The 15,000-nt window shown below is 40.6% G+C and overlaps 1 protein-coding gene across 3 annotated transcripts in view; it reads left to right on the plus strand.

Moving 5' to 3' along the window:
• The window catches only part of Bili (FERM domain-containing protein 8 Bili), a 68,435-nt gene that overhangs the window by 44,269 nt on the left and 9,166 nt on the right, over positions 1–15,000 (plus strand). For 2 of the 3 annotated variants that reach the window (XM_070139523.1, XM_070139521.1), the window contains 8 exons: positions 58–108; positions 1,493–1,818; positions 4,331–4,507; positions 5,455–5,629; positions 9,002–9,163; positions 10,908–11,096; positions 12,117–12,246; positions 14,649–14,807. In XM_070139523.1, the coding sequence (XP_069995624.1) occupies positions 58–108; positions 1,493–1,818; positions 4,331–4,507; positions 5,455–5,629; positions 9,002–9,163; positions 10,908–11,096; positions 12,117–12,246; positions 14,649–14,807 (1,369 nt within the window). The remainder of the gene's footprint in view (positions 1–57; positions 109–1,492; positions 1,819–4,330; positions 4,508–5,454; positions 5,630–9,001; positions 9,164–10,907; positions 11,097–12,116; positions 12,247–14,648; positions 14,808–15,000) is intronic. The other variant, XM_070139522.1, reaches the window with a different exon arrangement.

Here is a 15,000-nt window from a genome sequence, read left to right on the forward strand (position 1 = left end):
ATCCATTATCTGACTGAGGGAAAAACACATCCATTAATTCCCGTTTTCTGTGTCCAGACGACCTCGAGGGGAAACTGATGCATTTCCACGGTCGGCCACGATATCCAGGTGAGTGACCGAAATACAACAACAAAAAAACACAATTTGTGGTTTGGTTTTACGTTTATACACACACACAGACGGTTTAATAAATGGTGTTTTTTAGTGACAACTCACAGTAGGGATCAAGCTGTTGGAATTCCCAGCGTGCGTGATGCACAAACAAATTCTTTTAGCTTTCGTAATGGGATTGTGTCACGCAAGGGAATATGAACGGTGGGCATTCTTGGAGTATTATATACATATTTTTTTAAAAAGAATTGTGCAGTGGTTGGTAATGAGAACTCTCTGGTTCATGTTTTCTAAATGTAATTACATATGTTAATCTTATTTAGAATGATTTTCTTCTTCAAAAAAAGCGTTATCTCTACAGTTAGTGCCCAACACGATTAAATATTTAATTTCCAGAAAATGAAATAGAAATGTGGTTTATTTTTCCTTAATCTTGAGAAATCTCTCGTAGTTTAGTATGTTATTACATGATAAGAGAATCACATAGACTGGTAAATAGCCGGTGTTATAATTTAGAATCCTAATGACTTGTTTCTGATTCGAAATAAAAAAAAGTTTGTATTTTATAGAAGAAAGCTTTACCATTAATAGTTCACCGTCATAGTTTGGCGACACGCGAGCCGACTAAAATAGCACCAACTTTTAATTGCAGGGAAACGCAACTTTGTCCCTTTGTCATGTAGGTGGCATACACCGCAGGTCATTAAATCGACAATCAATAGATAGAATTACAGGTGTATTTGCCGTGGCTGCCCAAACAAGGGTAAACGCCAAATGCATAGGCCTACAACCTCGTTCAAAGTGCAAACGACACATGCGTTTGATGTAGGCCTATGGACACACACACACACACACACACGCACACACACACACACACACACACACACACACACACACACACACACACACACACACACACACACACACACACACACACACACACACACACACACACACACACACACACACACACACACACACACACACACACACACACACACACACACACACACACACACACAAAGTTATACGACAATTTAAATATAGCAGGCGGGACCACTTGAGCTTAGCTCTTCTCCCGTATGGAAACAACTAGTTAACAGCTAGGTAAGAACGCACACACACGCACGTGCGTCTCTCTCTCTCTCTCTCTCTCTCTCTCTCTCTCTCTCTCTCTCTCTCTCTCTCTCTCTCTCTCTCTCTCTCTCTCTCTCTCACTCTCTTTGTTTCTCTATCTCTCTCCTTGTTTCTCCTTCCCTCTCCTCCTCTCCCTTTCTTCCCTGCCTCCTTCCCTCCTTTCCCTCCTTCCTCCCTCCCTCCCTCCCTCTCCCTCCCTTCCCACCCACCCCCACTGACCCCCCTCCTCCTCCTCCTCCTCCAGGGAGTTCCTGCGAGAGCGCGCGGACTTCCTGCGCGGCGACTACAAGGGCAGCGCAGACCACCTCGATAAAGCGGCCGGATTCTACCCCAGCCTCCCTCCTCCGGCCTTCGACGTCCCGCCCTTGTCCCTGGACCCCGAGACCCGCCGCCCATCCGCCCACCTCATGCCCACGCCCGCGCAGACCAGCGTGGCCTCCATGCCGGTCCACTCGATGCCCACCACCACGAGCGTGACCCACCCGGCGGTGACCCAGACGACGGCCGTGACCCACCACGACGACCCGGACACCAAGAGCAGCAAGAACGACCACGAGAGGAAGGGTAAAGGTGGGATTGAGGGAGATTAGCGGTTTTATTGTAAATGTCGTTGTTATTATTATCGTTATCGTGTTCATGATTATCATTATTGTCATTACGGTTTTCATCATTATCTTTTTCATCATCGTTATCATTATTGTCATTACCATTTTCATCATTATCTTTTTCATCATCGTTATCATTATTGTCATTACAGTTTTCATTATTATCATTATTGTCATTACCATTTTCATCATTATCTTTTTCATCATCATTATCATTATTGTCATTACAGTTTTCATCATCATTATCATTATTGTCATTACAGTTTTCATCATTATCTTTTTCATCATCATTATCATCATTATCATTACCATTTTCATCATTATTACAACCATTTTCATCATTATCATCATTATTACAACCATCTTCATCATTATCATTACCATTTTCATCATTATTATCATTACCTTTATGTCATTATCATTATTCATCAATGTTATCGCTATTATCACCATCAATATCATTATATTATTATTATCACCATCATTGCCATTATCGTTACACACTTTTTCATAACTTTTTCCCAACTTTAGTAATAAATCCATCAAGGAAATTAGCATTTATATTTAAAAAGCGCGACCGTTAATCCCCGTTTTCTGTTTAGTGTGGGGAAGAAAAAGGGAAATTATGTTTAAGGGAAACTATGATAAAGAGGGTATTAGGGTGAAATATGGATGATTCAGGGACACAGAGGAATGAGATAAAAACGAGAGAAAAAGATTAAAAATAGAGGGAATAATGGAGAAAGAAGAAATTAAACAAGACTAACGTTGGGTGAATATAAACCAATTTGATTTCATTTGTTTTGTTTATTGTCATTATATTATACATTACGTGTATATACAATACCTTTACTGTCAATTCTGTCGTTATTTGTTATTGCAGAACAGTCATTTGGCCTTAATTTACGATGCTATTGGCCATACACCATCAGTTTAGTCTCAGTCAAGCTTTTAAGTCAGCAAATTTTCCTAACAGTAAATTGTCAAAAAAAAAAAAAAAAAAAATGGTTTGGTGTCGTGTTATTTATTTGTGTTCATTTCAGACACAAGGAAATAGTTATATGAAATTTCTCTAGTATTTTGATTTATTGGTTATTATTATTGTTGTTGTTGTTTTTATTATGTTATTATTATTATTGTTATTATTATTATTATTATTATTATTATTATTATTATTATTATTATTATTATTATTATTATTATTATTATTATTATTATTATTGTTATTGTTATTGTTATTATCATCATCATTATCATCATCATCATCATCATCATCATCATCATCATCATCAATCAATACTATTATTATTATTATTATCATCATCATTATTATTATTATTATTATTATTACAAAAAGATTATAGCTGTTAACACAGTTGCCATGCATTTCTAGTCACTTTTTGATATCAAACAACTTTGAGATGAAAATAATGTTTTTTTCATATTTGCTCACAACTCAACAACCATAATGCTGACTTCCTCTCTTGCTCAATGTCTTAAAAAAACTGACACAGCTTTATGTATTTTGTTTTTTAAATCAAAACTTTGCAGACCTATAACTGTAACATCAAAACATGCTGTGGTTGTTTACATATGATATCACACTTGAGTTTTGAAGGAGAACCTCGGTGGTCTCTCGTCGGCTCGAGACTTGTACAAGACTTGTTTTAAGTCATTGAAACATTTTGTTTTGCATTTTAGAGTGATTCGTGTTGTTTCGTCTAGTTATGCATGAGTTTTTTTTTTTTTTTTTTTTGTGCTGGCGTTTTCCATACTTGTTCATCTATAGTTGTACGTATTCATGATACACAAAAATAGACTTTTATTTCTTACACAAACAACCACGTCTATTTTCTACACCCTTTCCCATACCTTCCTCCCTCCCCTCTTCCTCTTTCTTCCCTCACTCCTCTCTACCTTCTTTCTTTAATCCCTTCCTTCCTTCCTTCTTTTCTCACCCCTCTCTCCTTCCTTCTTCTTCCTCACTCCTCTTCCTTCCTTCCGTTAATCCCTTCCTCCCTTACATTCCTCCTCCTCCCTCCCTCCCTCCCTCCCTCTTCTACCCTCACCCTCCCTCCCTTCCTCCTTCTACCCTCCCTCCCTCTCCTCCCTCACCCTCCCTCCCTTCCTCCTCCTTCTACCCTCACCCCTCCCTTCATCCCTCCCTCCCTCCTCCATACCTTCCCTCCCTCCCTCCTTCTACCCTCACCCCTCTCTCCCTTCCTCCCTCTTTCCACCCCTCTCCCTCCCTCCCTCCTCCCTCCCTCCCTCCCTCCCTCCTCTCTCCCTCTCTTTCCTCCCTCCCTCCCTCCCTCCTTCTACCCTCACCCCTCCCTCCCTCCTCCCTCCCTCCCCCTCCCTCCCTCCTCCCTCACCCCTCCCCTCCCTCCCTCCCTCCCTCCCTCCCTTCCTTCCCCCCTTTCCCCCTCCCTCCCTCCCTCCTTCTACCCTCACCCCTCTCTCCTCCTCCTTCGCAGGGATGGTCGAAGTGTGCGTGTTCCTCCACTCGCGCGTGGCCGTGAGACTACGGTTGGAAGACGGCGCCAGGATCACGGCCCAGGAACTGCAGGCGATGGTCATAGAGGAGGAGGACGTGACCCTCCCGAAGCAGGCCATGGAGGTGTTCGCCATCTGGATGGTTTCGCCGGTGCTCGGTGCGTGGTTGGAAGGTTGTGGGTGTTGTCAGTGGGGATTGTGTGTATGGTTTTGGAAGGGCGTGAGTATTGTCAGTGGGGATTGTGTGGTTGGAAGGGCGTGGGTGTTGTCAGTGGGGGATGGATTATGTAGTTGGAAGGAATTACATGAAGGTGTTGTCACTGATGGCTAGAATATGAATGATATCAATTATTTTTTTCATGGAGATGTTGTCAATGGTAGATAGACTGTGTGTGATTGGAACGATTAATTTTATGGTTGTCACTGATGAATAGATTGTGTGTGGTTCGAAATCGTCATGTCTGCGGTAGATAGATAATTTGTAAGGATTTTTGGTGAGGCCAAGCTGTCACTGATAGACAGATAGTGCGTGACATGTGTTGTGGGTAGATTATACATGAGAGAGAAGGAGGGGTGTATATTATCTAGAGAAGGATGTAGATAGATAGACAAATAGATGGTACGTGTTTGTGTAAACGTATTTTGTGAGACAGACAGATAAAGACAGATAGACACACACATACATACACATACACATACACATACACATACACATACACATGCACATGCACATACACATGCACATGCACATGCACATGCACATGCACATGCACATGCACATGCACATGCACATACACATACACATACACATACACACATACACTTACACACACACACATACACACACACACATACACACACACACACACACACACACACACACACACACACACACACACACACACACACACACACAAACAAACAAACAAACACACACACAAAGACAAATAAAAACAACCCCAAACCCAAACAAACCTAAAAAAGTAAAACAAACCCCCAAAATAAAGCCAGACCCCGCACCCCCACCCCACCCCATACCCAACCCGCCCCCCCAAATACCAAACCCCCACCCGTCTAACGACCTCCCACGCCCACCCCCGTACAGAGATCCAGCTGAAGCCCTACCAGCGAGCCCTCGAGATCCGCCGCCAGTGGGGGGAGCTCCTGAAGAGGTTCACGCAGGTGCCCGTGAGAGCCCAAGACGCCCGCTACGCTTACGAACCCAAGATGGTGCTCAGGAGAAATATTTTCTTCAGCAAGAGAGACGAGGTCAAGATAAGGTAAGAGAGGGTGAGAGGGGGAGAGAGGGAGAGGGAGGGGGAGGGGGAGAGGAGGAGGGAGGGGAGGGGAGGAGGAGAGTGGTTTAGTCTCTGCTTGTTTTTTTCGTCGTTTTCTATTTTCTTTTTCTTCGTTTTATTTTTTTCTTCGTTTCTTCCTCTTTTTCTTTTTTTTTTTTACATGTTGTTCTTGTTGTTGTTCTCTTCCTCCATCGTCATCATCTTCTCCTCCTCCTCCTCTCTTTTTTTCTTTTTCTTCCTACTCCTCCTCATTCTTTTTCTTCGTGTACTTCTTATATTCTCCCTCCTCCTCCCCTCCCTCCTCCTCCCCTCTCCTCCTCCTCCTCCTCCCTCCTCCTTCTCCTCCTCCTCCTCCTCCTCCTCCTCCCTCTCCTCCTGACCTCCTCCTCCTCCTCCTCCTCCTGGACCTCCTCCTCCTCCTCCTCCTGGACCTCCTCCTCCTCCTCCTCCTGAACCTCCACCAAAACCTCCTCCTCCTCCTCCTGAACCTCCTCCTCTCCTCCTCCTGACCTCCTCCTCCTCCCCTGTCCTCCTCCTCCCTGTCCTCCTCCTCCCTGTCCTCCTCCCTCCACCACCTCCCTCTCTCCTCCCTCCCTCCTCCCTCCCTCCTCCCTCCTCCTCCCTCTCCACCACCACCACCACCTCCTCCTCCTCCTCCTCCTCCTCCTCCTCGCCTCTCCCTCTCCTCCTCCTTCCCATTCTCTCCTCCTCCATCCCTCCCCCCCTCCTCCTCCTCCCCTCCTCCCTCCCTCTCCTCCTCCTCTCTCCTCCTCCTCCCCTCTCCTCCTCCTCCTCCTCCCTCTCTCCTCCCTCCCTCTCCTCCTCCTCTCTCTCTCCACTCCTCCTCCCCTCCTCAACCTCCTCCTCCTCCTCCTCCTCCTCCTCCTCCCTCTCTTCCTCCTCCTCCTCCTCCCCTCTCCTCCTCCCCTCCTTCACCACCACCTCCTCCTCCTCCTCCTCCTCCTCCTCCTCCTCCTCCTCCTCCTCCTCCTCCTTCTCTTTACGTCCTTTGTCCTTTCAAACAGACAACGACCAACGTGGAGGTCAACTCAGAGGTTGAGGGGGTGGGGGAGGGGAGGGGGGGAGAGAGTACAGCCCCATGCATCCAAGTCCTCTAAAAGCCTCTTTGCTCGGCTTCATTCCCAACAGAAAGGATTGAGTATCAACAGAAAGGATTGAGTATCAACAGAAAGGATTGAGTATCAACAGAAAGGGTTGCCTGTCGCTGCCTCGCCCCTTACACTCGAGCCCGTCGGGGAAGTACACGCTATGTTAGGTACTGAAGGTGGTATTGCTGGGTATGTTACGCTGAAGAAGGCGGGGGAGGAGGAGGAGAAGATGAAGAAGAAGGTAATGACGATGACGAAGAAGGAGAAAAAGAATGTGTTGCGCTGAAGAAGGCGAGGGAGGAGGAGGAGGAGAAGAAGAAGGGGGAGGTGACGGTGACGAAGAAGGAGAAAAAGAATGTGTGTTACGCTGAAGAAGAAGGAGGAGGAGGAGAAGAAGAAGAAGAAGGAGGAGGAGGTGACGGTGACGAAGAAGGAGAAAAAGAATGTGTTGCGCTGAAGAAGGAGGCGGGGGGAGGAGGAGGAGAAGAAGATGAAGAAGGTGATGACGCTGACGGAGAAACAGAAGAAAAAGAAAGAATTAGAGAAAAGAGAGAGAGGAAGAAAGCTTATTGATTTGAATGATTTTTTTTGTAAAAGTTCTCGGATCTTTTGACTGTTTTGATATGATCTGTGTGATTTATATATTCCCCCTGTTTTATGTAATCACTATTATCTATATTGTTTCAGTTTTGTGATTTATGTTTTTATAGATGGTAATACATGATGGTGAAACCGATATTAAATTTCATTATATTTATTGCACGTCTGCTCCCTCTTCTATTTATTCTCTATTTATCTCTTCTCTTCTCTTTCCCTCTTCTCTCCATTTATTCTCTATTTATATCTTCTCTCTTCTCTCCTCTTTCCATCTTCTCTCTATTTATTCTCTTATTTATATCTTCCCTCTTCTATTTATTCTCTATTTATCTCTTCTCTTCTCTTTCCCTCTTCTATTTATTCTCTATTTATCTCTTCTCTTCTCTTTCCATCTTCTCTCCATTTATTCTCTATTTATCTCTTCTCTCTTCTCCTCTTTCCATCTTCTCTCTATTTATTCTCTATTTATATCTTCTCTCTTCTCTCCTCTTTCCATCTTCTCTCTATTTATTCTCTATTTATCTCTTCTCTTCTCTTTCCCTCTTCTCTCTATTTATTCTCTATTTATCTCTTCTCTCTTTCCTTCTTCTCTCCATTTATTCTCTATTTATATCTTCTCTTCTCTCTTTCCATCTTCTCTCTATTTATTCTCTATTTATCTCTTCTCTTCTTCCTCTTCTATTTATTCTCTATTTATCTCTTCTCTTCTCTTTCCCACTTCTCTCTATTTATTATCTATTTATTTCTTCTCTCTTCTCTTCTCTTCCCCACTTCTCTCTATTTATTCTCTTATTTATATCTTCTCTCTTCTCTTCTCTTTCCCTCTTCTATTTATTCTCTATTTATCTCTTCTCTTCTCTTTCCCTCTTCTCTCCATTTATTCTCTATTTATATCTTCTCTCTTCTCCTCTTCCATCTTCCTCTATTTATTCTCTATTTATATCTTCTCTCTTCTCTCCTCTTTCCATCTTCTCTCTATTTATTCTCTATTTATCTCTTCTCTTCTCTTTCCCTCTTCTCTCTATTTATTCTCTATTTATCTCTTCTCTTCTCTTTCCCTCTTCTCTCCATTTATTCTCTATTTATATCTTCTCTCTTCTCTCCTCTTTCCATCTTCTCTCTATTTATTCTCTATTTATCTCTTCTCTTCTCTTTCCCTCTTCTCTCCATTTATTCTCTATTTATCTCTTCTCTCTTCTCCTCTCTCTACCGACCAAAGCAGATTTTTAGAGCGAACCCACACCGCGATAATGGAATTCAGACATTCCTCCTCCATAACTATCCACCGTTTTCTTCCAAGAAAACAACCCATAACTTCCCCCCCTCCCCCCCCAAGAAGAAAGAAAAAGAAAAAGAAAGAATCCAAAATACAAAGAAAAAATTAAAAGAAGAAAACATGGATGTAAGAATAAAAAAAAAAAAAAAAAATTTGACCCCCCCCCCCCCAAAAAAAAAAAGCAAAAACAATAATAATAATAAATAAATAAAAATAAATGAATACAATTAAAATGAAAATAAATTCCCCCCCCCCAAAAAAAAAACAATAATAACAAACAAACAAATAAGAAATAAATGACTAAAATTAAAAAGTAAAAATAAAATCCCAAAAATTCATTCCACTACTTTAACACGCCCCCCCCCCTTCCAGAGACCCGAAGATTTTAGAACTGCTCTACGAAGAAGCCCAGTGGAACATGCGGTCGGCGCGGTACCCTTGCGAGCTCTCCGACTACGAGATGCTGGCGGGGATCCAAGGCAGGCTGGAGCTCGGGCCCTACGACCACACCACGCACACGCCTTCCTTCTTCAGGTGGGTCTTTTTCCTTCTTCAGGTGGGTTCTCTTCCTTCTTCAGGTGGGTCTCCGTTCTTCAGGTGGGTCTCCGTTCTTCAGGTGGGTTCTCTTCCTTCTTCAGGTGGGTCTCTTCCTTCTTCAGGTGGGTCTTTTTCCTTCTTCAGGTGGGTCTCCGTTCTTCAGGTGGGTCTTTTTCCTTCTTCAGGTGGGTCTCCGTTCTTCAGGTGGGTCTTTTTCCTTCTTCAGGTGGGTCTTTTTCCTTCTTCAGGTGGGTCTCCGTTCTTCAGGTGGGTCTCCGTTCTTCATGTGGGTTTTCTGCCTGCTTCAGGTGGGTCTTTTTCCTTCTTCAGGTGGGTTCTCTTCCTTCTTCAGGTGGGTCTTTTTCTTCTTCAGGTGGGTTCTCTTCCTTCTTCAGGTGGGTTCTCTTCCCCCTTCAGGTGGGTCCTCTTCCTTCTTCAGATGGGTCCTCTTCCTTCTTCAGGTGGGTTCTCTCCCTTCTTCAGGTGGGTTCTCTTCCTTCTTCAGGTGGGTTCTCTTCCTTCTTTAGGTTGTTCCTTTCCCTACTTCAGGTGGGTCCTCTTCCTTCTTCAGGTGGGTTCTCTCCCTTCTTCAGGTGGGTCCTCTCCCTTCTTCAGGTGGGTCCTCTCCCTTCTTCAGGTGGGTCCTCTTCCTTCTTCTGGTGGGTCTTTTTCCTTCTTCAGGTGGGTTCTCTCCCTTCTTCAGATGGGTCCTCTCCCTTCTTCAGGTTGTTCCTTTCCCTACTTCAGGTGGGTCCTCTCCCTTCTTCAGGTGGGTTCTCTTCCTTCTTCAGGTGGGTTCTCTCCCTTCTTCAGGTGGGTCCTCTTCCTTCTTCAGGTGGGTTCTCTTCCTTCTTCAGGTGGGTTCTCTTCCTTCTTCAGGTGGGTTCTCTTCCCCCTTCAGGTGGGTCCTCTTCCTTCTTCAGATGGGTCCTCTCCCTTCTTCAGGTGGGTTCTCTCCCTTCTTCAGGTGGGTTCTCTTCCTTCTTCAGGTGGGTTCTCTTCCTTCTTTAGGTTGTTCCTTTCCCTACTTCAGGTGGGTCCTCTCCCTTCTTCAGGTGGGTTCTCTTCCTTCTTCAGGTGGGTTCTCTCCCTTCTTCAAGTGGGTCCTCTTCCTTCTTCAGGTGGGTCTTGGGTCGAGTTGGGCTTTTTTGTGTGTTTTTCGTCGTTTTATTGCGGTGGAAGTTGCGATACTGTAGGAGGCAGAGTCTCCTTTTGAGGCGAAAATGCAATAGGTTTATGATGGTCATATAACGTGTCCGAATGGCATCATTGTATTTCTGAGAATCGTGTTATTTCATACAATTTTTATCGCCGACCTGTCACCAGTCAACACCAACCTGTCAAGTGGCATAAACTTAAGAAGTAATAACAGTAATAATGATAATGGTATTGTTAATAATGATAATGATAATGATAATAATAATGATAATGATAATGATAATGATATTGATATTTATAATGATAATAATAATAATAATGATAATGATAATGATAATAATAATAATAATAATGATAATAATAATAATAATAATAATAATAATAATAATAATAATAATATTAATATTAATAACAACAACAAACCTCACATAGATATATTTTCAACTACACGAAGAACTAAAAGAAAGAAAGAAAGCAGTTAAGAAAAGCAGGAAAACTTCGCCACGAGAGACACAAGTCCCAAACAAACTTTCTATTTTTAACTCTCTTCCTCTCTCCTTTCCTCTTCCTCTCCCCCCCACAGACGTCGCCTGCTGGACTACCTTCCCGAACACGCCTGCAGACTCAAGTTCAGTGACCTGATTAGCTTTAGCAGCAAATCCACGCCGGAAATTCGGATAATTGAGCAGTTCCGATCGATCCCCAGCAACGTGACGGCGAGGAAGCTGGTCAGAAAGTACCTGGAGTTCTCGTGGTCGCTGCCCTACTATGGGTAAGGTCGAAGGAGGGTTTGTTTTTTTTGTCTTTTTTTAATTTATTTATTAGTTTTTTTTGGGGGGTGGGGGTAGGGTGATGAGGGTCGGTTGGGTTTCGTATTGGTGATGATAATGAGGATAATAATGATGATAATGAGGATAATGCTGATTGTGATGGTGGTGATAATGATGATGATAGTGATGAGGTTAGTGATAATGAGAATGACAATAATGATAGTGATGAGGTTATTCATAATGACAATAATGATAGTAATGAGGTTAGTGATAATGACAATAATGATGATAATGACTATAAAAATAATGATAATGTTAATCACAACATTTTAGTGGTCGCTTCTCTATTATGGTTAAAGGGGGGGGGGCACTGTTTATTTTTTCTGGGGGGGGGAGGAGTGTTTCATTTTGGTAATAATAATAAGAGTGACTTTAGTGATAATGATAATAATAATAATGATAATGATACCGATAGGGATGATAATAATGATAACGATAAGTAAAAGTAATAATAAGAATAATAATGAGGGTTATAATGATAATCCCAACTTTCAACATTTGTATTTTTTGGTCTTCTTTTTGGTATTTTTAAATATGATGGTGAGGTTAAGGGGGAGGGGGAGGGAGAAGAGGAGAGGGAGGAGAAGAGGGAAAGAAAGAGTAAGATATAGAGCAAGAGGGAGAGGGAAAGAAAGATGAATAGTTAGAGCAAGAGGAAAAGGGATAGGGAGAAGAAGGTAAGAAAGAGGGAGAGGTAGAGCAATAAGAAAAAAAAGGGAAAGAAAGAGGGAGAATTAGAACCAGAGGGAGAAGAAGAGGGGAAAAAAGAAAAGAAAGAGGGAGAGAGAGAACCCAAGACCAAAACATAGAACGAAAAAAAAGGCAAAAAAAGAAGAAAAAAAGAGAGAGCCAGAAAAAAACATTAAAACAAAATTTACCGAAACCTCACCCACTCGCCACACCCACCCAACACCACTCCTCCCTCCCTTACCCACTCACCTCCTTTTCTTACCCTCCTGCAGGAGCGCCTTCTTCCACGGCCAGATTGAACAGCCAACAAGGGGCGTGAGTTCCTGGTTGCCCCGGCCAGATCTTCCCGTTTTGGTGACCATCAACGGCACTGGAGTTAGTGTTATAGATCCCAAGAAATCGGTGAGTATGTTAAAGTTTTTATTTATTGATTTATTTAGTATTTTTTATTGTTATTTTTTTTTGGGGGGGTGTCAAGAAATTGGTGAGTATGTTAAAGTTTTTATTTATTTATTTATTTATTTATTATTTCTATTGTTTTTATTTTTTGGGGGGATAGATACCAAGAAATCTGTTTCTGTTTGTCTGTCTTCCTCTTTCTCTTTCTCTTTCTCTTTCTTTCTTTCCTTTTCTCTCTCTTTTATTTTTCTTTTCTTTCTCTCTTTCTTTCTCTTTCTTTCTTTCTTTCTTTATTTTTCTTTTCTCTCTTTCTTTTTCTTTTCTCTCTTTCTCTTTTCTCTTCTTTTTCTTTTCTTTTTCTTTCTTTCTTTCTCTTTCTCTCTCTCTGTCTTTCTCTCTCCCTCACTCTCTCTCTCTCTTCTCTTCTCTCTTTCTTTCTTGCTTTCTTTCATTCTCTGTCTTTCTTTCTGTCTTTCTTCTCTCTCTTTCTCTGTCTTTCTCTCTCTCTCTCTCTCTCTCTCTCTCTCTCTGCTCCTGTCTGTCTTGTCTCTCTCTCTCTCTCTCTCTCTCTCTCTCTCTCTCTCTCTCTCTCTCTCTCTCTCTCTCTCTCTCTCTCTCTCTCTCTCTCTCTCTCTCTCCATCCTTTCATGATAATGAAAATGTTGACAATGATAATAATAATATTAACAGTAATATTAATAATAATGATAATAACAGTGGTAGTAATGATGATAATAATGATAATGATACTAGTAATGATGCTGATAATAATAATGATAGTGATAATAACGATGATAGTAATGATAATAACGATGATGACGATGATATTGTTAATGATAATAATAATAATAATAGAGGGCATACCTCCGCCAAGGCAATGGGGTCACTGATGCAATAAAAATATTCACACTTGAGGAATTACGTTAACATCAATTAACCAACAGACAAACTAACCAATGCTACCAAAAACATAGCCTTGTTTGTGGGGGGTAATAATAGTAATAATAATAATGATAACAAAGACAATGGTATTCATAACAATAATAATAATAACTGTTATGATATTAGTAATAGTAATGATAAGGATGATGATAATGGCAATAATGATAACAATAATGATGATGATAATTATAGTAATGATAACTATAATGATAATGATAATATTAGTAATAATGATGATAATAGTAAAAAAAATAATGATAATGAAAATAACAACAACAATGATAATGATAATAATAATGATAATCATAATAGTAATAGTAATAATATTAGTAATGAAAATGATAATGATAAAAAATGATGACAGTAATGATGATTAGTAATAATAGCAATAATGATGATGATAATAGTAGTAATAACAATGATAATGGTCATAAGAATAATGAAAATGAAAATAAAAACAATAATAATAATAATGGTAATAATGTTATTATTATTATTATTGTTATTATCATTATTATTATTATTATTATTATTATTATTATTATTATTATTATTATTATTATTATTGTTATTATTATTAGTAGTATTGTTGTTGTTATTATTATTATTATTATTATTATTATTATTATTATTATTATTATTATTATTATTATTATTATTATTATCATCGTTATTATTATCGTTATTATTATTATTGTTATTATTATTATTATTATTATTATTATTATTATTATTATTATTGTTTTGTTGTTGTTGTTTTTGTTGTTGTTTTATTTATATTTATTATTCATCTTATTTTACACCCTGCACTTTATACATATAGACGTGATAACGGTAAAATTCAGAACATTTTTCTTTCCATTTTTAGTGATTGGAAAATTTACTCATACCCGCGTTCCAACAACAACAATAATCATAATAACAAAGACAGCAGCATTAATAATAACAACAACCATAAAAAAGGGAACACCACCAACAACCAACCAAATAATAATGATAATAACAACATCAATAATAACAACAAAAACAGCAGCAGTAACAACAATAATAACAACAAAGCATTAACAACAACAACAATAATAACAACAAAGACACCAGCATTAACAACAACAACAAACAACCCTAAAACAGGGACCACCACCACCACCAACCAACCAAACAATAATAACAACAACATAACAAAGACAACATCAACAACATAACAACAAAGACAGCATCAACAACAACAACAAACCACCCTAACAACAGGGACCACCACCAACCAACCCACCAACCAACAACAACAACATAACAAAGACAGCATCAATAACAACAACAACAACAACAACAACAAAGACAGCATCAACAACAACAACAACAACAAACGACCCTAAAACAGGGACCACCACCAACCCACCAACCAGCCAACCCACCAACCAGCCCCTAACTAACCCCCCTCCTGCCCCCTCCTGCTCCTCCCACAGACGGTGTTGCTGAGCCTCCGCTATGACGAGCTCTCCTGGGACTACGCGCGCCCGAGCAATGAGAGGAACCTGCACTGTCTCCCTTGCCTCTTCCTGCAGTTCGCGGTGGTCGAGAACGGGAGAAGATTTTCCAAGTTGTTGCAGATATTCTCGAAGCAGGTTGGGGTTTTGTGAATTTTCTTTTTTTGTTTGTTTATTTATTATTATTTTTTTTGTGTGTGATTGGGGTGATGTTGGTGCTAACAAGTTGGATAATGATGATAGTAATGATAATAATCATGATGATGATAACAGTAAAATAATAACCATCATTATTATTACAATATCGCCTATAACAACAACATAATAACCA

The sequence above is a fragment of the Penaeus vannamei genome, chromosome 25, assembly GCF_042767895.1.
Source record: "Penaeus vannamei isolate JL-2024 chromosome 25, ASM4276789v1, whole genome shotgun sequence".
Classification (NCBI taxonomy): domain Eukaryota; kingdom Metazoa; phylum Arthropoda; class Malacostraca; order Decapoda; family Penaeidae; genus Penaeus; species Penaeus vannamei.